Genomic DNA, 23,561 nt, shown 5'->3' with positions numbered 1-23,561 from the left:
GAGAAAACACACACACACACACACACACACACACACACACACACACACACACGTCATTGAATCCTCCCTCACTACCTGTGTGGCCCTAAGCATTTCTCTTAACCTCCCAGAACTCAGTTTTTCATTCCTTCAGAATCTGGAGGACTTAACACTAAGTTCATTCTTTGGCTTTGGAAGTTAAGTTAGATAACTTATGTATAAGGCCTATGCTTTTGCTCCCTCATAATCAAGGTGGAAGAAAAGTTGCTTTTTTTTTTTTCCAGACCAAATCAAATCTGGTTCAACCAGCACATACCAGAGATGAATCAACACAAATCCAACTTTCAGGACTCTTTCTTAGGGTTGTTACAAGAACTGGATGAATAGTTACAGGAATTGCTCAGCCTGAGGACACTGTTCTGGGGTTCATCTTGCTTAGGACCATGTGGTAAGAGCTCTGCTGGTACCCACTTCCTGATGAGCACTTAGCTATGGAGTGGCTGCCTCAGCTCCCACAGATCTTTAAATAAAGGCAAGCTCTCAGGTAACCATGAAATGACGCTAGTCTGAGCTTCTGCCACTGTTACAACGTCTGGAATTTACTGGAACATACTTCAGTATACAAAGTGTGATTTTGGGTATGCATGTGTGAGTGTGTAGGTGTATGTGTTAAACTGTCACCCGCATGCTACTCACCTCCTAATCAGGATGACACACCCTGATGGAGACAGACACATATATCTGCTATTCGTATTGGGCCAGTAATTTAGGCTTTGCTGGGAAACCTAGTAAATGTCTAAAGTGGGTTTTACTGGTGAAATAAGACTGTTAACTCAAATGATGTATATTAAAAATTGACTTCCAGTGGGTCTAGAAAGGGGATTGTGAAATTTGAATGAGTTTATGTGTTTTCTACTCAGCACCTACTCATCTGACTTCCCATTGGTAGTGTCCTTCCTTCATTACTAATGAACAAAAAGAAGTAACAGTAGACCCAGGACCAGGCCAGACAGGAGAGAGAAGGGGCTGCAGGCCACATGAAGGCACCATGAATGAGATCTGATGAAATATATATATTTTTAACTTTCTAAGCTGCTGACAAAAAGGGCTGCCCAGAGTGATAGTTTTACAGAGTATTGGAGAATTCAGTCTAACTTTACTCTGGGTATTGAATGTTGAAGTGGAAAGTCAGCAAAATGGCATTGATAATGCTTCTCATCTCTGAAAGTAGCTGAAGGTTTAACCCACTGAGTAAAGATTTAAAAATAACACCTGAGTTATTTTAGAGCCATATTCTTAAAGAAGTTGGTGGAGCTGCCAAAACAGTTATTAAAAGAATTTTTTAGTAATTCAAACTTCCCCCTCCCAGAGATTATTTAAGGAGAAGAATAAAGCTTTATGTGATAAAATGAGAACCAGAGGAGAGTATGATAAGTGTGAAATGACTGCATCAAATTGAGTGTTTGCTAAAATGTCTTCTAGATGCATCAACAAAAGAGACACCATGGAGCTCCACATAGCCATTCAAGAGAGGGGTTGCAGACTGGATCAGACATGTGCAAAGTTTTGCAGGACCCATTTTTAAATTAAAGCAGTGCAAGAGAAATACCATCTGCAGAGGAGCTATGGCTAGTCACCTGATGGTGTGACAATTATTTGCCTGGTATACTAGTATAGTAAGTGCTCAATAAAGAAGTTTTTCCTAATTTTATTAATTATTTGTTGTTCTACCCGCCCCCCCCACCCCCCTCAAACCTGTAGCACCTACCATATACTGGGCACTGTGGTAAGACATAGTATATTAGTTAAGCTCATAGCTGTGAGAAAACAGAATCTATTGTAGCTAATTTAAGCAGAAAAGAAAGTTATGAAAAGATATTTGGTAACTCACAAAATCTCTGGAAAAGCCAACATTGGCAACCACATGCCAATTTCTGCCTTAGAACTGCTCTAGTGGGCCTTCTGCTTCTGGTGCTGGGGAGTGGCTCCTCAGCCTACAGGCATTGTTGAAAACCAAATGTCCGTCTTGCTGCAAAGGCTTCTGCATGGTTCCCCCTTCCTCAGGATACTACATCTGAACTGAAGTGCTATGTGAGTTCTTCTGATTAGAGGAGCCCAGATCACATGCTTAGCTGCCCTAGCTGCAAGGGAATCTGGTAATGTGAGTTTCTGGATTTTAACTTGGGGTAAGATTTCTCAAAAGCCATGACAGACACCCATTAGACTTAGTGTCTGTATTCCAATAGCTCAGTCTAGTTCCCATGTCAAGCTGTAGCACCTACAGGGTTGTTTCCTTCTGTGGGTTGTGAAGGAGAAATTGTTCCAGGCCTCTTTCTAGTTTCTGGTGTCCCCAGGCATTCCTTGGCTTGTAGCTGGTGTATATCCTGTTTCTTCAAATAATCTTCTATCTGTATATTTCTGACTCTGTGTCCAAATTCCCCTTTAATAAGGATACAGCCATATTGGATTATGGCCCACCCTTGATCTCATCTTAACAGGATCATCTGCAAAGACTTTATTTCCAAATAAGGTCACATTCATAGGCATTAGGATTTAGGACTTCAACATTCTTCATAGGAAACAATGTAACCCATTTTCATGTCCATCTCTTAGAACTGTTCATGTTACATGTCATACATCGGTATGGGTTTAAAAACTAGAGGCTGTGGGAGGGCACATAGTGCTGGTGTGTTGATGAAAGAAAATTCAACAGTCTGAAGAAGCAAAGTGATGGAGGAGACACACTGGCTACCAGTGAAGACACTAATTGCTCACTAGCTAATGTCTGGGCAAGCCACTTCCTTGCTTTCATCTCAGTTTGCACAACTGTATAATAAAAAATACCAACTGGTCTCTCTGGCTGCCTTTTTGATGTCACTGGATCTTCTAGGACAGCCCTTTGAACTTTCATTGCAACCTTGTCTTCTCCAAGGTTTTCTGACCTTCAAGCCCTGACCTTAAACCAGGTGGGCCTTTGCTGAGGTCTGAATATCAACCAGTACAATGGTGATAACAAAAGTAACAAGCTTATCATAATAATAAAGCCAATTGGACCACCCTTAGGAAGGTCTAAGGTATTATTTGTGCAGCTGACAAGAGGATTAGCTTGAGCTGAGAGGGTTTCTGGAAGCACAGCAGTTGATTAACTTGGATGCTGGGGAATTCTCTACAGCATGAACTCTGTTTGTTGTGGGAAAACCTTGAGTAAACAAGTGATGAAAATGCAGGGCAAGCAATTCCATCCTTTATTCCTAGAAAAGATGCCCTATTTCTTGTTCAGTTGCTTTAATTGCTTTATGAGAAAGAGTCTTCCTGCACCCTCCCCCCTCAGAATAAATTGTTTTAAATACTGCATGGATTTAAAATTGTTTAAGGAGGTCAGCATCTGACCCAGCTTAAATTTCCAAAAAGCCAATCCCAAGTATATTAAGCATAGACTCAACTGGCTGCAGGAGGGAGGATTTTATATCCAGGATGACAGTTTCATTTTAGTCCATTTCACTCACACTTGGAAGGGGAGAGGGTCTCCTATGAAGTTAATAGGACAACATTTCTTATTCTGCCTTTGCTTTTCTAATTAACTATTCAGGTTTGTGGCTTCCCTTCCCACCAGGTTCACTCTGAACTGACAGGCTCAACTATTTGGAAATAAAATTTGGCTTTGGAGCTCAATATTACTTAGTTTAAGTTCAGGTTCTACCACTTAAAAGTACCGTGACTTTGGGTATGTCCTCTCTAGGATCAGCTGCAATCTAAGGACAATAAAATAAATAGCAAGTTCAAGTTGACCTGTGGAGTAGATGCTCAATAAAATTTTAGTTCCTCTTCTTTTCCATTTATGGAATCCTCTCAGAATTCTGCCATACCAAATGAACTTTTATCCCTACTGTATTTAGTCATCTGTTTGCCTATCACCTATCATCAATCCTTCCTTCCATCCATATACCCATTCATATATCCATCCATCCATCCATCCATCCAATTTTGAACATTTCCCCCTCTTTTTCTACCATCTCCTATTCTCCCTGTGTCTGTCCCAATAGAGGCTCCTTGGACATCTGAAATTTACCAGATAAACCAATCGATGGACATGTTTATAGACTCAGAGGATAAAACATTTTAAAGCTAGAAAAATTTAAGACAGGTTGAGTTACATAGGCAATATTTCATTGTTTCATGGGAACACTACACTAATTTGTGTAGGTTTCCCTGGTCTTAAATATGGTGATTCTAAACAGATAAAGTATATTCCCATACTTGTATTTTACCTTGAGGAAAGATAGTGATTATAATAATGATGGTGGTAAAGATGATGATAATCATAGGCATCCTGTTTAGTCCTTATCATGTACCAATACTATACTTCATGTATTATTTTATCCTTCACAAAACCCCTTGAGGCATATGTTGTGATTTTATAGATAAGAAAAGTGAAACTTATAGAGGTGCAGTAATTTGCCTAAAGTGATGTAATTGGTAAGTAGAGAAGCCAAGATTTGCACATTGCTTTGTTTATTTCAAATTTGTATTTTTAATCTATACCTTCTTCTACTGGTATAATCAGGTCAGAAAGTGATGCTGATGCTGCTGATGCCACCAAATGCTTTTGAGCATTTATTAGATGCCAAGCACAATTGTAATATTATGAGCATGCATTAACACATTTAACTCTCACACCAACCCAATGAGGTCAGCACCATTATTATCCCTGATTTTTAGATGTGGCTGCCAAGGCCCAGAGAGGAAGTTATAAAACTTCTCCCACAGATAAAAACTGGGTAAAATGGAAGCACAGAGGAGTGGCATACAACCTGGTCTTAGGGTATCATTGAAACTTTGTTAACCAAGAACTGAGCCATGCATTTGTGTTAGCCATGTACAAGTGGGATTTCCTATGCTGTCCTGAGTTTCTTGCAGTAAACTTCCATTTTCGAAGGTCACCTGTGCATGACCTTGGATCTCTAAGAAATTTTGTTTGGAGCTTAGTGTCCTTAGGAAATAAATCCTTGATCTAGAGAAACTATGATCCAGGCTTCCCATCTGACCTCCAGACAATGTGTTGGACATGACTGGAAAATGTGATGGAACACCCACAGGCAGTTACTGTAGAGAAGTCAGAAAAGACAATGGGTAGCTTGGGCTCCTCACTAAATGCATATAACTTGAGGGCAGGATTAGATCTTAGAGTACGGGAAAGAAAGTGGCACGACCCCAGAAGTTTAACAACTCTCTTTCTAAATTAACCCTGCCCTTTATCAATCATGCACTCAGGTATAAGAAGAAAAACAACTTCAGTTCTATTCATTGCCAACCCTTACATCAAGGCTTAATTCAAAACTCATCTTCTCGAGGTAGAATAAATACTTCTTCCCCCCTGTATTTCCAAAGCACGTTATCTCTTCTCTAACATCATAGTCTTTAGTTTGCCTTCTACTGGGGGCAAGTGGGGTGGCTGATGGATGTCTGTCTCTGAAACTCTGAGCAGATTGAGTGTTCCTGGAAGTTAAAACAACACAGTTTTTTTTCAAGGCCTTGCACATAGTAGGAATTCCAAAAATAATTTCTGAAATAAATTATTGAATTGAATTTGACTTAAAACATGATCACTTTCTTCAAGACAAATAACTTGGCTTAGGAGCAGTCTTCATGTTTATTGGCATTTGGTTGGGAAGGTATCTACAGATAAAGGGATTGTTGGGGAGAAGTTGAAATTTTAAGAGTTCAACACACATTTCCCAGAAACTTTTCTGCAGACCTACATGACACCTATTACAAAGAACCTGGGCTTTGGAGAGTTCAACTTTGTTAGATTCTATAACCTGTATCTCCTGCTGTGATGGGCTGCTTTCCTGGGTCAGGGTCTTAAGTGACTCTTATAAGAAGATGGCAAGGGCAATTATAATGGAGTATGGCAAAGAATATTTATCCAGTAAAGGTTAGTTAGGTTCTTATTCTTATATCACATATCTGAAGAATTGGAATCTTCCAGGTGACCTCAAATGGCAGAATACAACACGGTTTTGAGCCATTCTCCTTGCTCTTCATCTCTATCTCTCCCCAATACCATGACCCCCTGAAACATCACCATTATAGTTCACTCCTTTGTAACTAATACAGTATTGTATTAAAAAACATATTTGCTTCCTTGTGAGGAGTATATTCAGACTCTATGAGTGAATCTCAAAGATCATTTTTGTTCTTATCAGTAGGAAGGCATTGGTCTTGAAGGACATGGAGGGGGTACATTGCTTTGAAAAGGAAATTAAGATCATGGTACTGAGAAAGTGCCAGAAAAACTGGCTTTTCTATTCTTTTTCATCTTTGGATCCTACTGTTGGAGTGGCGGGTAATCGGATATCTTTGCCCCATTGCTTATAGGAAGAAATCCACTAGCTTAGTGCTCCTAACCTCAGTCAACCCTCTTACCTGGCTGACTACGTCTCCCTAATTCAGTTTAGATGGGCTGCATGCCTGTGGGTATCAACCTCATTCTCCTTATCAGCATTGTCTGTAGTAGAGTGGTATTTTGATATTCACATAACTTAACCCATATTCAACTCTAAATTAATTAAAAACTTGGTCAGGAAAGTGGTTCCTTTTACTGATTGAGATCCTTCCCACTCCAACATATGAGAATCATCATTCAAAATTCCCCCCTTTGCCTTAACCATCAGGAAATTCAGACCTCAAATGGTAAGGTGTTCAACTTAAGTGTAATAATTCACAGCAAAATGTAAATAAAATGCAAAGCAATTTTTATATGACTTTTCTACTTTTTTTGTATAAAGAACTGATGAAATCACTTAACCAATTGCGAATAAAAGAACTGTCTTCATTTGTTCTGATCTCAAATTCTCTTTACTTGCTCAGGTTCTGCTGGTTCCGACCAGTTTGTTCCCTATAACTTTTGTCCTAGGTCAGTGGCCAGGGTGTGTGCTTTTTCTTGATTGGTGACATAATGTGAGATTGCAGAACAAAATCTTGATTTCTTCATACTATTGTTCAAAACTAAGATTTTTTAAACATTGGCATTTGATAAATATTTCTAAAAAGGCATTGTCCCAGGAATGTCCCTGAGCTTTCCCATGGCCCTGCCCATCTTGGTCTCTGTGAGGGTTGCATATCTGCCTGTCTTCCTGTTGAGTCTGGTGGGCAGTGTTTCTATTCCACTCCTCTCGGCAATAAAAGCAACCCTGTTCTGGGGTCTGATCTAAAAATGGATTTCTCCTTTGAGCAGAAACTCAGATGCTATTACATTGGCTATAAAAATGATTAAACATGTTTTCTTCTTTCCCAAACATAGAAGCTGGAGTTTCATTGTTTAACCACTTGGTGTCCATTCTTATGGGGTTTCCAGCTTCACCTCCCTGATCCTCAGATTTTTCATCCATAAGGAACCAACTAGCGCTTCTCTAGCCTCAGAGTCCCTTATTTCTCCTTGCTTCATTTTTAAGCAAGTCCGGTATCCATGGAAACAACTGAAGATTAATACTCAAACTAGACAATCATCCATTTCTCTCTGAGCAATACAACAACAATAAAGATTGTGCTAGGAACAACCTGAATTCTTACCACAAATTATGAAGTCTGGTTTCAGAATAGAGGTAGAAGGGAAGAGGCCACCCCTCTAAACATTTTTCTTAAGCATCTGAATGTAAAAATCATGGGAAACTGAGAAAATGCACTTATGGTACCAGGAAGCACCAGGTTTCATGAGCACTGGATTTTGTCACTTTATGAATACCTCCTAGGATTAGGTCCTGCTGGATTTCAATGGCACTGAGGTGCCATCCATGTTTTTATGTGGAGGTGACCCAGGTCAAGCTGGTCCAACTGTGACCTCAGCTCCTTAGTTAGAGCACCTGTAGGCAGGTTCTAGCCTGCTCTGTTGCTTTGTGTCCTTGGTGGCCTCCATCAGCATCTGAGGCTCTTTACTTCCTTTCTTTCTCCCCCAGCCAGATTTCCTGGGAGCAATATGAATGATCTGTCTGGATCACAAGCTACATACAGCCTTGGCTGCAGGACAGCATAACAACTTGCTTTGCAGTCCTGCCAATATTTCACCCAATAGAGAAATAAAGGAAATAGACCATTGTTACTAGAATAAAGGGAACTGGATGCTGCAAGACTAGAAGATAATTCATGTCAGTTATGTGAGAGAAGGGAGCATTTGTAGATGCAGAAAGACTATATGGAGCCATGACCTAGGGACACTGGTTAGGGTTAGGGTTAGCGCTGAGGTTTATGGGGAGAGACCTGGAGTTCCTAAAATTAGAAATAGGAGTCTAGTTAGGTGATTGCACTTGACATTTAAGATGCAGGTGGCTGTTAGAATTTCTATTTCTTTGATTACCAGTGGGTTGAAAATTTGTCATATATTTATTAATAATTCATAGTTCTATACATACTATCATACTCTTCACCTATTTTTCTTGTAGTTTTGCTACTTTTATAATTAATAAATGTTTCTTATTTTAATAACAATTATAATCATTTTTCTAGTAGATTTGTGATACTTAATTTTCCTAACTAATGATTTCATTTTGATTTTCATATTATGAAGACGTTTACTTTCTTTACAATATAAAAATCAAATAATTTTTTCATGCAATTTTATCTATTGCTTTTATACTTGGGAAGTGAGTCAACAATTTCAGATCAGACATTTTTTTATTATTATATGCTTTGTTTTACACATTTAGTTCCTAGCTCCATATGGAACTAAATGTATAGTTTAGTTTTTCTCTTGTGATCTCTCAGTGTTTACAATTGTGTCCTCTTCCCAACGTTAGCTAATTGTGTAAACATCATTTATCAAGTAATTCCCCCTCGCCTCTGGATTTGTGATGCCATTTATGTCATAATTGAAATCCTTAAACATACTAAAGTTTGTTTCTAAGCAATCTATTCTGGTTCAACAATCTGTCAATTGTCGTAAGTATCATGTTCCTTGAATTATTGTTGTTTTACAATGCATTTAAATAGGAAAAAACAGTCCTCACCAATTGCTCTTATTTTTCAAAAGGCTTTTTAGCAATTGTGTCTGATTGTATTTCTTAAAGAAATTCAGAATTGTATTTGTCACAAAAATTATTTTGGGATTCTGATAGAATATTTATGTGAATTTGAGATGAACTTGCTTCTTTGTAGAAACATAATCATGATAGGACTTGTTGTTTAATGAATACTTTTGATGTTTCCAAAATGCTACATAATGTTATTTCATTTAATTCTGAGAATAATCTTATGGGATAGGTACTACTATGGGGCCCATTTGATAAATGAGGCTTGTAGAAATGATCTCTTTCCAAAAATTACATAGCTGATTAGAGGCAGAATCAGGACTTAAACTCAGGTCTGCCTCTAGAGCTTGTGTAGGAAAGATTCCTTAAATCACTCTGTGTGTGTGTGTGTGTGTGTGTGTGTGTTTTCTGTATCTTAATAGAGTTTTTTTTTTAAATACAGATTTTGTACTTTTAAAGTTAAAATTATTCCTAGGTATTTTATATGTCACTTTTGTTTGTTTATTCTATTTCTCTATGTTTTTTTTTACATATATGAAAGGTAATTTTTCATCTATAGTGTACATGCCCAATTTAGTGATCCATTAAAAATGAAATGCTCTCAGTTGATTGTCCTGGATTTTTACCAGCAAAAAATAATAGGCATATTGTTAAGATGGCAATTCTCCCCAAAGTGATCAACAGATTCAGCACAATCCTTGTAAAATTCCATTCCTTTTTTTTTTTTTTGAAAAAAAAGTGACAAGCTGATTCTAAAATTTATATGTAAATGCAAAGGGCCTAGAATACCTAAAACAATTGTGTAAAAGGAAAACAAAGTTGGGGAACTTATGTTTTCTAATTTCTAATCTTACTACAAAGCTACAGTAATCAAGACAGTGTGGTGCTGACAGAAAGAGATCTACAGGTCAATGGAATAGCATTGAGACTTACCCAACACAAACAAACCTCTCATATTTAGGACCAATTGATTTCAACAAGGATGCAAAAATAATTCAATGAAGAAAAAGAGTCTTTTTAACAAATGGTGCTGGGACAACTGGATATCCACATGCAAAGGAATGCAATTGGACTCTGACATTGTACCACATACAAAAGTTAATTCAAAATGAATCATAGGCATAAATGTTAGAGGTAACACTAAAACTCTAGAAGAAAACATAGGCATAAATCTTGGGGACCTTGGATTTGATAACGGTTTCCATGAATGATCAATAAGCACATTAGTAGCTCAATATCATTAGCTAGCAGAGAAATGCAAATCAAAACCACAATGTTATCACTTTACACCGCAAGGATGGCTATAATGAAAAAGATAGATAATAACAAGTGCTGGCAAAGATGAGGAAAAATTGGAACTTTCATATTCTGCTAGTGGGAGTGTTAAATGGTGTTGTCACTTTTGATAATGGGACAAAAATAGAACAAAAGAGGAAAATAACAGCTCAGTTCTCCTCTGAACACAGCTGTAAAAATGAAATAATAGCAAGTAAAATATAACAAATATAGCATACTGAGAGAATAATTTAGCATGACCAAGTAGCATTTAGCTAGCAAAGTTAGAAGCTAAGTCAACAAAATATGTCTCATTTAAGGCACAAATAAGAAAAGTAAATTTGACAGTCTCCTTAGTTGACAAATTGGCATTTGTTAAAATTTAACTTTCATCAGTGATCAAAGAAAATGTTAGAAAATCTCAGAAAATTGTTTATTTTACATATTATAGAATGGGCAGCATCTTATTTTTTGTTGTTGTTAAACCTCACTGGAGGATATTTTTCCATTAACTTTTTAGAGAGCGTGAAAAGGAGTGGGGGAGAGAAACATAGATGTGAGAGCGACACATCAATTGGCTGCCTCCTGCACATGCCTCGACCAGGGCTGGGGAACAACCCCCAAACAAGGTGCATGCCCTTGACGAGGAATCAAACTTGCAACCCCTGGCTCTGCTGGCCAACACTCCAACCACCGAGCCAAACCAGCCAGGGCAACATCATATTAAATGAAGAACACTAGAATCAACCTTATTGAAGCCAGGAGTAATACAAAAATGCCTGTTATCACCACCACTATTTAACATAGTTTAAGTTTTAGCCAGTGCATTAAGCAAAGAAATGAAAACAAAAGATGTATCTATTGGAAAGATAGAGAGAAAAGTATCAATATTTACAGACAACTTGATTATATACTTTACAAAGCACAAAAGAAAGGAATGAGAAACTATTAGAATTAATAAGAGATTTCAATAAAGTTCTCCAATTAAGACACTGGTGCACAGAAGCCACAGCAATAACCAGAGAATAGAATGGGGAAAAATTCCATTGCTTTTACGAGCAAATGGTTTCCATTTCCTTATTTCAAAATAGCATGTACATATTAATTTTATGTTTCCTTTGACTCACTAGTTTATTTAGGACATTTTAAATTTTTGAGGGGTTCAGAGTATTTTCCCTACATTTCTGGCAAACATTTCTGTATTACTACACTGTGATCAAAGTATGCCCAGTATGTGCGGAAGTAACTGGACGGAGGTGCAAAGCAGCCACAGATGTTTCTAATGGCTCTCTTGCCTGAGCAAAACCTCAGGTGAGTCCTTTAAACAGGCTGGATTAACCTCCATTACAACTGGAAGGGAGGACTTCATTGGTCAAATGGAATAATCCTTGGCTGCCCACCATATGTTCCTGATGTCATTCATCTGAATGCTTTCTAATTAGCCAACTTCAATGGTGTGCGGTGACATTTTCCATCAGCCAGTGCAAGTCTCCTAACACTGAAAGAGTGATGGTGTGAGAGGCAGGTGTGTGCCGGGTTTGTACACCAGGACTCTGGTTCCTCAGGAATGTGTGGCTGTCTCTGGGTCTCGGATGCTTGATTGCTTCCTAGTCAACTTGATGTATTGCCTTTGAATGAAAGTTCAGAGCCATGGGCATAGCAGAGCAATCATCAGCTGTGTAGGCAGTCACACCCAGGCTTGAATTTCAGCTCTGTTGCTTATTAGCTTGAGGTCCTGGGGCATCTTAATGGTTCTTTGCCTCAGTTTCCCTACCTATAAAATGATGGCATTAATACCTTCCCGCAGGGTGGGTGTCCAGTTTGTGCAAAGAACTTGGAATGTACAAGATGCTTGATGAGTAAGTAGTGGCTGTCATGATTCCTGGTAGGTCTGTTTTGCTACATATATGAGCAGGTTTGCCTGGGACCGAGGAGGGACGTTGGGCATTAAAACTGGTTTAATCTCAGAAAAGTGGGGTCAGTCACCCTGCTGTGGGGAGACCCTTGTGATGAATCCCATAGGTCTCTGCCTTTGAAATGCTGGCGATTTAGGGTGGAGACAGCAAATGCAAGGAATCTGAGCCCCCACCTCTGCACCCCTGCTCCTCTGTGATGGCAGCATCGCCAACAGTCCACACCTTTCTTCTCTCTGTGAGCTGCTCCTCAGAAGCTTTCCCAAAACCAAGTCCCACTTTGCCACTCGTGGTCAGAACTGGCAGGAGAGGTGCTTCAGAAAGTGCCTAGGTTTTCCAAAATTTCCTCCTGCAAACTGTAAGCGTTCACTCTTGTGACAGTGGACTGGATCTAGGCCATAGGAGTGAAAGCAATTTCACACTCCTTTGCAAATTCTTGCTAATTTCCCGGAAAGCATTAACACACTCATTAGAATATGACAGGAGAATCTGCAAACCCCCAAGGAGTAAGTAGATAACTACTTTAGCAAGTTAAGAATTAACAGAGAGAAAAGGATCTACTATTATTGGAAAAGAGTCCAAGATACAACCTGTCAGCTCTGGAAGAGATACAAAGGAGAACTTCCAAACTTATTTGCTTAATTCAGGAATAAACCATTTCCCAAGATTCTATGAAGGCCATTGGAAAATGAGGAATGTTTTCTTTGTCCAGGATGGTGAAGAATGGATGACTAGGAACCCGCGAGAAATAAACAAGCCTGGGCAGGGCCATAGAGATTGCATCACCAGTCCCTTAATTTATAGCTTTAATAACCTTTCAGTTTTAATAACCTTTTCCAGCTCAGTGGCTTCAAGTGCAGAAATACCTTTATGTAAACACCACCAGTGCTGATGCATAGAGTTTTGTTCAAACCCAAACTTTTTAATGGTCCCGTTGATCAGAGACACCATCTTGACAACAGTGATGAATAAAAGGAGGTGAGGCCAGAGAGCAAATTCAGAGAAGCTACCAGACCCTCAGGTAGGTACATGTTTCAAGGTGTCCTCCCCTCTCGCTCTCTGCCATGAAGTCATTCCTGCCAACACTCAATCACGGCATTTGTTATTTCCGCAGGGATTACCTGTGGCTAACCAGAGACGGGAGAGGCTTTGGAGTAGTGTGCTGATTGCAATGTAACCTTGCTATTTTCTGTCTATGTGACCTTGGGCATGCTAGTCCACCTGTCTGAGCTTCATATACAAAACATGGGCCTCCCTTGGCTGTGGGGAACATAAAATGAGATGCAAAGCAAGAATGTGGGTTCCATACCTCTAGACTCCTGGAGGTTTTATTCCCTATGCTTCATGACCCTTTGAGTATACTTAGCCTGATATGTTTGGATAGCATTTTATGCATTTCTCCTCTTTCCTGAGTGCATTGTACACACCTGGTGGGTGGGACTAGGTACAGAAATCCCTTATAATGCTCAGAGTGGGGCTGGAAACATGGCAAACTCCCCAAAAGTGAATTTTGCTTTAACAAACTCTTATCAACCTTTGACCAGCTTATTAATGATCATGAAATTCCAATGGGATGTAAAAAAGGGAGTTGATCAGCTATAAATAAATGGCTTAATACATTATGGTATATTCCATTAGTGGATGATTATATGGAAATTAAAATCATGTTTTTAAAGAATAGTTAACAGAGTGGCTCATGATACATTCTATGAAAGGGCAGGATATGTAACTGCCTAGTCTGTAATATATATGAGCCAAGAAGAAAATACGTGAGGGATATGCATCAGTATACTAGTAATTTTTTATAACAAGGTAGTAGAACTTACTTTCTTCTTGTTCCTGTTCATTCAAATGATCTACATGTATGTACTATTTAACAATCAGGAAAAAAAGCCTAGTAATTGTTTTTGTTTTGTTTTGGTTTTTAATGGAAGACAAAGGAAGTATATAAAATGAATTTCCCAAGGATGCTACCAATCCTGCTTTAGGGAAATTGAAATCTTGTTGGCCTTGTTCTCACTGCATCCCACCCCATGTAATACCAGTGTGGGTTGATATCCTATTGCATTAAATGTTCACCTCAAGGGTAAAGAGAAGTGGAAAGAGAAAGAATTTCCTGCAGGGACTGGGCCACTTATTTAGAAATCCCTTGTCAAATGCCCATGAGATTTCAAGGTCCTAGAGGGAGTCTTCCTATTCCATTTCATTACCAGGTGAGTGGCACATCTTGATTTCTGAAATACTCTGTGACAGCCCCTAAAAATACATAATGAATGGCAATTAGGTGGATGCCAGGACCTGCTTGCACGTCAGAGAACACCTCCAGACACCCGACCTGCGGACCATGCACCTGACAGTAAGCCTAATAAAGTGGATCGGAGTCAAGGTGACATGATGTCATCTGTGAGCTCTATGACCTTGAGTAAACTGTTTAACTGCACCAAGTCCCATCTGCAATGTGGGGGTAATAACTAATATGCCCACTGGGATATTGCAAAGATTCAATGGGATCCTGCTTGCCATGGCCCTATCCACCACTGTGACGTCTATTAAACTAGCATGGTTTGGTGAAAGGAGCACACAGGCTTTGGCCCTGAGGACACAGGTTCAAAGCCCACTTCACCACTTATGAGCTATGTGACAAATAGTACCAATGAACTGTTTAAGCATGTCTTCACATCTGTAAAATTGGGCCCATAATTCTGACTTCCAAATGTAGTTTTAAGGAGTAAAGAGCAAGTGTATAACAGATATGATAGCCGGCAGCCGCCGGGCAGGTAAAGTGAGTGAAATGGATTGAACAACTAAGCAGGATAGCCGTGACTCTGTGCCAGCCAACTGTTACCATCTAGGGATCTAGATATGTGAGTCTATTGTTGGGCATATTTGGTTTGTTTGTAAGAGAAACAGGAAACTTTAATTTTTATAGGAAATGAGTCAGTTTTTAAATACTGGCAAACAATTAGAAGTTTTTCAGGTAACATTGTGTAGATCACTGTGATCGGTTGATTCCCGGTTGTTTTCTCATGTCTTTTGCCATGCAACTTTGCAGAAAGCAGAGTGTATTTCTCACCCCGCTGATGTTGGGCTTGTTCTTGTGACTTGCTTTGGCCGATGCATGTAGCATAAGTAGATGTGCATATGTGATTTGACCTATCACCTTTCACTTCTCCCAGAATCTGTCAAGAGAAGAGCATGCCCTGGAGAGCCACTGTCCCAGAAGGAGTCCCAAGGGGCAGATCTGAAGCAGAGTTGCCCCTGGTGACACACAGTCCCATGAGTGAGAAAAAGAAAATGTTCGCTGTCATAGGCTGCTGGGATTTAAAGTGTCACAAAGCAAAACCCAACTCATGCACCACCCTTGGGTTCCAAGTTTGAGACCACCTAGGTAAAGCACCTAGCAAGTGACTGATCTATAGTGTGCACTTAATAAATGGTTGCCCTTAGGATTATTCTGGGCCTGACTCATCTCCTGGGATTTCTATAGTAGAAGTTAGGCTTAGGCCAATGCTTGTAAGATGTTTGTTTTGTGCTGATTTGACCTCTGAGAAACTTGAATACATCCATCTCTACATCCATCACTCACCTTATTATTTACCTACAGGGATAACTGTCACCCTGTGTTGTGCCATAGCATTGCACACTGTTTGTAACAGGACAATGAGTGGTAAACAGTGGTTTTATGATTTCTTATTTGGGAGTTTCTCACTGTATCTATTCCAGCAACATGCATGATAGAGTTTAGATATGGAGGATGCAGTGAAAATGATTAGATTGCTCACACCGAGAAAATTCTAGTGGGACGGTGAGGGATAATCAACAATAATTTGTAAAGAATGTGCTAAGGTAGAAGCAAGAACTAAATGCTCTTGGGCCTCAGAGAACGAACTCTGAGCAGAGCTGGGGAGGCACCTCAGGGCATGTGAGAATCAAGGGGGCTGTTAAATGAGTAGCTTTGGTAATGCACAAAGGTGGGGCCGGCATTCCAATAGGGAAAAAAAAACAACATTCAAAGATACATGTGATGTGAGCACGTGGCACGTTCAGAACATGAGCAGGAATCTAGGTAGATGGGAAATCAGGTCCCAGGGGCTAAAGATACAACTGCAGGTAGGCAAGGACCAGCTGTAGACTTGGTTGGATTTTGTAGACGTTTGTTTCCAAAGGTGGCTGCCACAATTCCTCCCCTCACTAGGCATTTGCCACTTGTCCATCAAGGAGGAGTCCATGCCTCTGGGCCTTGAATGTGGGCTGCCTTGATGGATAGTACTGAGACACGGTGACACTGCTTTAGGTCTAGGCACTGGCAAGTTAGGTCTCTCCTCCCCCAGGTTCTTAGAACATTTCCTCTCAGAACACACCCCTCATTCTGGGAGAACCCCACAGAGCAGCTATGGGAAGGTACCGTGGTCCATAGCCCTGGCTAAGCTCCTGCCCAACAGCCAGCAGAGTGAGTGCACCACCACCGTGGATGTTCAGCCCCGTCAAGCCTCTGAGGACTCCGTCCCCAGCAGCGTCTGAGCACCGAAGAGCAGGCCATTCGGCAGAGACCATGAGCTCTCTGAAGGGTAACTGATAATAATAAACGGTCCTCCTGAGTCTCTAACTGGGGGGGGTGATTTGCTATGCAACAATGGGTAATGGGAACAGGTATCAAACACATTGTCCTAGGCATCATCTGCAATGACTGCAAATGGTAACTTTAAAGAACGGATCAAAGAAAACCTACACAGTGCGGTGGGGTTGGGGATAAATTGGAAGCTCCCTTCCAAGGGGGGAGCAGTAAGTAGCAGTTTCCCTGTGTTTCCTTTGGCACTATTGCTATTATACTACACATTTTCCTTAGGAAGCAGTGTGATGTTCTAGAAGGAATCCAGGCTTTGATGTCAAGGGAGATCCAAATTAAAGTCCCAACTGTGTTCCCCATGAGCTATGAGATGGGACAAGTCACTCAATGGGGAAGACTGTGTCCTGCCCAGATGCCCTCTCTGGGACCAGCCTCTCTGAGATGCTATGACTGTTGCCTCCTCGTTGGCCTCCTCTCTGCAGAAACGCCCTGAAGGTCACAATCCCCCACACACTCTGGGGATGGCCCATCAGGGACTGACTGGTTCAGGGTCACAAGAGTCTGGTGGCTCGCTCAGGAGGGAGGACCTCTGCAGTGAGGTCTATGCTCCTAGCCCTGCCCCCATGGACCAGGCAGAAGTCTACCCAAGTCCACAGCTTTTCTAGGCTCCTTCACCTTCTTTATTCTTCCCCCTTCACTCCCTTAAATATTTTTTTCTCCCTGAAGAACAATCCCTCAGTAAATCTTGTGTCCTGGAATCTTGGTCTCAGGCTCTGCTTCTGGAAATCCCAGCCCAAGACACACACCTTCCCTTCGCTTGTCTTTTCCAAACCCCCCTCTCCAGAATTCAGACATGATCAATTAAAACTGCCTGACACTCAATACACAGTCAATAAATGCTAACAGGCTTCTTCTCTCATCTTCCTCATTGGTACAAAGTGGAAAAATATGAGGAAAGTTCTTTTTAACAAAAATGTCTTCCAGCACATTTTCCATACTGTCTGTAGCAAATCTTTTAGGAAAAATAGGGATATTCATGCCTTTTTAGTGGAGTCGGGAGGATTGGCTGAAATAGAGTTGGTTGTTGGGTTCATGGTAAGCGCTTAGCCTGTGGAAGCCACTGCCCTTCCATTGGGCCACCTCCAGGGGCGCAGGCGGGCCCTTCCCTTTTCATGGGTGTGCCCTCAGTGGCACAGTGCCCCACACTGAAAAGCACTCCTGCATCTGCCCAATGCAGTGGGCAGGGGAAAAAACAGACTTTATCCAAGATGGCACAGGTTTTCTAATTCCACTCCATGTGGAGCTTGGGCGACAAACCCAGCTCAGTGCTTCTCACAATTGTGGGCAGACTTCTCTGCCCGAGCTCAGAAAAAGCTAGACTCACTGCGTTGGTCGTTAACACAGTTTATTATTGGCACAATTATCAGTAAAGCATACATAAAATACAGCTGTTTTATAACACACGGAGCCACTGTGTCTTTACATGTGTAGAGGAACATATTAATATGCAAATGGAAAAATTAGTTCTCTTATAAAGTTTCACATAAATACACTGGCATTGCCCCCAAAGGAAAAAAAAAATCCCCATAAAAGAACCAGGCGAGGGCTTTACAAATTATTATACAAGCAATATATGATGAAAAGAAACAACGGTCAACTCAGATACAATAAAAAACACAAAAAAGTTTCAGATTTATTAAACTGCACACAAAAGGAATGGATTACATGGCTTGAAAATATTTGGATCAACAGCAATTTTACAAATGCATAAATTCTCAAGGGGCCAAGTGTCGCTCTTTCATAAAAATCTGCCGTGGTGACTTTGATGACAAAAAGACATTTCTTGTTTCAGCACTTGGGCTCCATTGCACCAACGTGGGCTCCATTGCACCAACGTGGGCTCAATTGCACCGACGTGGGCTGGAGAACCAGTGGACATTAGCTCACCCATAAATTACCCTGCTGGGCCCTCTTGGCTGTTACCCAATGAAAGAAAAGGTGAAGAAATAAAGCCAAAAAGGTCCATTTAAATAATTTTCCCAAAGTGGATATTTTTCTTTTCTTTTTTTTTTTTTACTGAAACAAGAAACTCTCAGATGCAAGTCAAAAAGCAGAAAATATTTTACAATAGTAAAAAGTCATCTGTCGTCAGGTTCGGCATATAACGGGATCCTGAGCACTGAGGGCATATTGACGAGGTGGCCTTCGTCTGATGCAGGGGAAAGGAAATTAACAAACACCGTGTCAGGAGAAGCCTTAGCGTCTGCTCTTGTTTTAAGTACGATCAGTGCCAGGATCTATGTTACCTGTGAAGGCCTCCGGGGGAGGGTCATGGAAGTTTATTTGGAATGATCCTCTCAGTTAACAAAGACACAAAAAATAAAAGTGAAAGAAAGAAACTCAGATCATTGGGGTTTAGAAATAGGTATTGGCGTGAAAAAGTTTTTTATGTCTCCTCCTTTCTCTCCTGTGAATAGCGATCTGAAATAGTGAGTGTCACCCACGGGCCTATTGACGGTGGATCCAGTGCCGGTCAGGTCAGCCTTACTGGGAAGCCTGGGGCGGGGGGTTTTCTGATTTGGTCTCTTGAGTGCCGGGAGGCTTACTGTTCCACGGGCTGCTGTTTCCCAGGGCGGGTGAATTGTTGAAGTCTTCCTCGTCGTCCATGCCGTTGGCCGCATCATACTGCGTGTTTTCTAATCTAGTGATTAGCCTTTCGTCCTCGTCCCCAAACTCACCTCCCATCAGAGTTGGCTCTCCTACCACCATCACATCCTGTGAACAGCAGCTGACATTATTACAGGGAAACCTTGGGAGAGAGAAGCTCAGCCTAAAACACTAGTGGGAGGAGCTGGGGGACCTGGGACAGACACACTTGTGGACTGTACACGGGGTCAAGTCTCAGTGTCGGGGGGGCCGAGGTGCATATCTGATCTCTACAGGAAATAAACATCGCCTCCTGACGTGTAACAACCACGCGAGTTTATGTCCTTAGTGCGCAGCCTGACACCGGAGAGCGAGCAATGCTAGCAATCTGCAGAAATAAAAAAATGGATTTTTCAAAATTAAAAAAATCCACGCTTTTCACTTGCTGACACTGGGGACTTTTGAGAGGGCTGAGGAACCTTCTGCTGGGTCAGTACCTCCGAAAATCCGCCACTTCCACTTAGGGCCTCTGAAGAAGGCCTTTTGGAAACTAGGCGGGAACATGGGTCGGATGCGATTCTGCAATATTCACCCAACCCATTCCTAATGGCATTTTCTCTGTCCTGAGGACGGTGTATGTTTTAACTGAAGACGGAATCTCTCTTTTCTCTACTCAGCCAGGCCCTTTTAATGCAGCCAATATCCTTGACATTCTGCTACTTAATTATGGTAATTAATTTAGGTAAAGTTTTCGATAAAAACAATGTTCACGCTGATTTGACAATTTGCATAGCTAATTAAGTCATTAGCAAAAACCTGCTGATTGCCAACAAGCCCCGAATTTACCATCTGTTATTTCATGGTGCCTGTCACCTATCCCCACACAGGCAACTCTGCCACCATTCTGGGCAGTGAAGAGAACCGCTCTGTCCAGCTGGTGCCATACAAGGAAGATGAAGAGTGCTAATTACAATTACACTGATGAAGCTGGTCATCATCAGAAATGGAAGCGTGCAAGAAGACGCCATCGAATCACTCCTTTAAGCACAAATTGTCCTTCCATGCAGACAAGGGAGCCACCTACTGTAGCCGGGAGCATCATGGAGGCCACTGCTGGAGAGGCACGAGGGGGGCGAGAAGGGCACATGCACAGGGCACAGTTCCAGCCTCTTTGTTCAAAGGGGACCCTATGGGACTGGTGGGTGACCTGGGCATGGGACAGGACACCTGCCAGGGGGAGACTGCTGGCCAGGCTCTGAGCAATAGTCCCCTTAAAAGTGCAGTGACTCCAGCTGCTCTCAGCTTCCGAGAGGCCAGGAAAGGCAGGACTGGGCCAGATGCTTTTGAGATGTAAGTGTGCATTCCCTGAGAGGGAGAGGCAGGCCTAGTTGATGAAATGCCTTGACAACTGGAAAATGTTTCTCTCCACTGGTGCAAGAGAGGGCTTTCCTGGGCAGGCTAGTAGAATACTGCCGATCAGGTTAGGGGAAGGTCCAGAGGGCGCTCAGATTGTTGAAGATGCCAATGAAACAAATCCCTTAATTACCCCTGGATTATTTTGGAATGGAAACTCTTGTGTGATTGATGGGTTGACTGCCCCAGAACTATGGGGAGATAATCAATAGGCTTCCAAACTGTGTTTTCTGGCTAATCACTCTCATGCTTTGATAAAAATGATTTTAAAGAGAAATGTCTCAGATGAAGTAAATGTCTAAAGGATGGATACTCTGGGTACACACAGCCATGTAGGTTCTGGCAGGATAATCAGATGTGTGCTTCCAGGGACATACTTATGACATGATAGCAACATGTTAGGAGACTCAGGAGGACTCTTGAGGCAGGACCCAAAAGACACAGAGTGTGATTGGCAAGAAAGCTGATATGGTTTTAGATGACAAGTGGCCTCCACAGAGGCGACAACATTATCTGGTTAGTCAGGGCAGCTGCCGGATGACCCGCTGGTGGTGTTCAGGATAAAAAGATGGGTGCCACTTAGCTACAGGCAAGTAGGAAAAGGCACTTACGATCAGGAAAACGGGAGGTGGAAAGAACAGGGCAAGACCAGGCAGAGAACGAAACAAGGGGCAACCTCATTTCATGACGTAACATGCAGCACGCTTTGAAGAGCTTGCAAAATGCATGTGTGAGGTGTCACCGGGCAGGAGAAAAAGGTTAGAACCCACCTCATGGGTGTGCATTAGTATTGTGAGTGTGAGATTGTCAGGAGAGGCGGGGGGAGTGTGAGGAGGTAAGTAAGCATAACTGGAAAAGCAGAGAAAAATAAGAAGCCAAGTTCAACGTGATATTAGGGACAAAGTTCCCAACACTCCAGATGCCTTCATTGTAACTGAAAATAACAGCCATTCAAGAAAAGTACTATGAAAATAGTGATTTGAATCACTTGAAATGGGGCTGATATAGGCGTGTCATATGTTTGGTGGATCTCTGTTCTAAGAACAGCTGGAAAAGATGCCCGGCCACAGATATTTTTAAGCAGTCTAAATGTCAGAGAGATGCCACTGCTGCCTTACTGATGGTAAGAAATAGCCTTAGCCAGATACATAACCACATGTGGATGTGTGTGTGTGTGTGTGTGTGTGTGTGGGTGTGTGTGTGTGATTAATAGATGGCAAGCTCTAGAAGAGGCCACTTAGGCACACGTCTCACCCTGGTTTCTCTAAACCTCTAGAGGAGGCTAGTGGTTCTCTACCCAAGCCATCCTGAGGAGTTATCCTCACGCATAGTGGACGGAGACATAAGGCATGTTCCAGGCGGCCTCAAACTAGGGGATGTTGGCACCATTTTCCCCACCCTCCACATCTTTAAAAATCCCCCCGACATTCAACAAGAGTTGCATTTCCTTCCCATCTCTGCTATCTGTGTGTCCCCAGGAGGCAAAACTGGTCCAGCTGAGAGTAACCCATATGCCCTCGGCTCCTCATCGGAGGCCTGGAGGTGCCACCAGCTTTTGCCCACGTCACATCTTCTCACTAATCAATCCCCCGTGCAAGGACCACCAACCTCTGAGGAGGACTGGAAGTGACTCCTTTCAGGGCCCCTCAATGCTTCTCCTTAAATTGGCCAGAAGGGGTCACTGCTGTTGAATGACACAGGTCTCCATCCCTCCCAGGGTTGAGGCTGCAGTTCGGGATGGCTCCTAGCCCCTGCTCATGGAGTGAGAAGCAGAATCCAAGGATTAAACCCTAGTCCTCGCCAGACACGTCCGCTGCTGCCGCAGCAGCCACGTGGACCACGGCTGCGGTCGTGGTGGCACACCGAATCTGTTCGTGCCTTTGGATGAGGCTGCCACGTCTGCAGATTGTGTTTCTAAGCAGTAAAACTGTTGGTGATTTGGTAGACAGGGTTACGAGATGTGGTCACTACAAGCCAATGCTCACCATTTAACATCTATTCAATTAGAGTACACACGGAAGTTTGCATCTTTTCCTAACCTGGTTGCCTTCCCTGCCTCTTGTGCCCATCTGTAAGTTTTACTTAATTAAAACATCTTTAATTGCATAGTGTGGGGATAGGGCTGAAATTCTATCCTCACTTTCCAACACGTGCGTTGTTCTCACAAAGCTCAGAGGGTCTCAACTCATTAAAAATCCTCTGGACACTGGTATCTTCCACTAAGATCCACTTGTTGATTGGAGGACAGGAGCATGGTGGAGCGAAATAAACCAGGAGCTCTTTAAAGTAAAATCAAAATGATTCTGAACAGGCCAGGTTTGTCAAAATGCACATGTATGCTGCTGCTCTATAGCCTAATGGCCAAACCCAGCCCAGGCCTCAGAATCCTCAATCCTGTGCCCTGTCAGCTAACACCAGGAGACAGAGCAGGGGAGAGGGAACCTCTTGGCCATCCCTCGGTTAGATGTTGAGTTCTTTAATGACAGGACCATTTTTGTTTGCTTGTTTGTTTTTTAATCTTGGTATTGTCAATACTTGGTATAGTGTGGGGCACACAGTAGGAACTCAGATATTATTTGTTGAACTGATCTAAATTCTTGCAGCCACTGTGCCTTTTCATTTATTAGAGGAAACTAACAAATATTGGTTTCTAAAACTCTAGTACTAGGTGAATAAATTAACTACTTATGCGGATATTTGATTTATTTATACCTGGTCATTTTTCCAATTAAACCCAGAGTGGGA

General features: G+C 41.7%; 1 protein-coding gene across 11 annotated transcripts in view; it reads right to left on the bottom strand.

Moving 5' to 3' along the window:
• Window positions 1-23,561, bottom strand: part of LDB2 (LIM domain binding 2) — a 448,209-nt gene that overhangs the window by 106,309 nt on the left and 318,339 nt on the right. For 4 of the 11 annotated variants that reach the window (XM_081098704.1, XM_081098706.1, XM_081098703.1 and 1 more), the window contains exon 8: window positions 18,146-19,791. The exons of 2 other annotated variants lie outside the window; for them this stretch is intronic. In XM_081098704.1, coding sequence (XP_080954830.1) covers window positions 19,741-19,791 — 51 coding nt within the window. In that variant the 3' untranslated portion in view covers window positions 18,146-19,740. Of the gene's footprint in view, window positions 1-18,145; window positions 19,792-23,561 lie in introns of those variants that run through there. 5 more of the 11 variants (XM_081098699.1, XM_081098701.1, XM_081098696.1 and 2 more) reach the window with 2 other exon arrangements.

The sequence above is a fragment of the Myotis nattereri genome, assembly GCF_964212035.1.
Source record: "Myotis nattereri genome assembly, chromosome: 1".
Taxonomy (NCBI): Eukaryota; Metazoa; Chordata; class Mammalia; order Chiroptera; family Vespertilionidae; genus Myotis; species Myotis nattereri.
The sequence above is the reverse complement of the archived record's forward strand: the minus strand, read 5'-3'. Positions and strand labels throughout refer to the sequence as shown.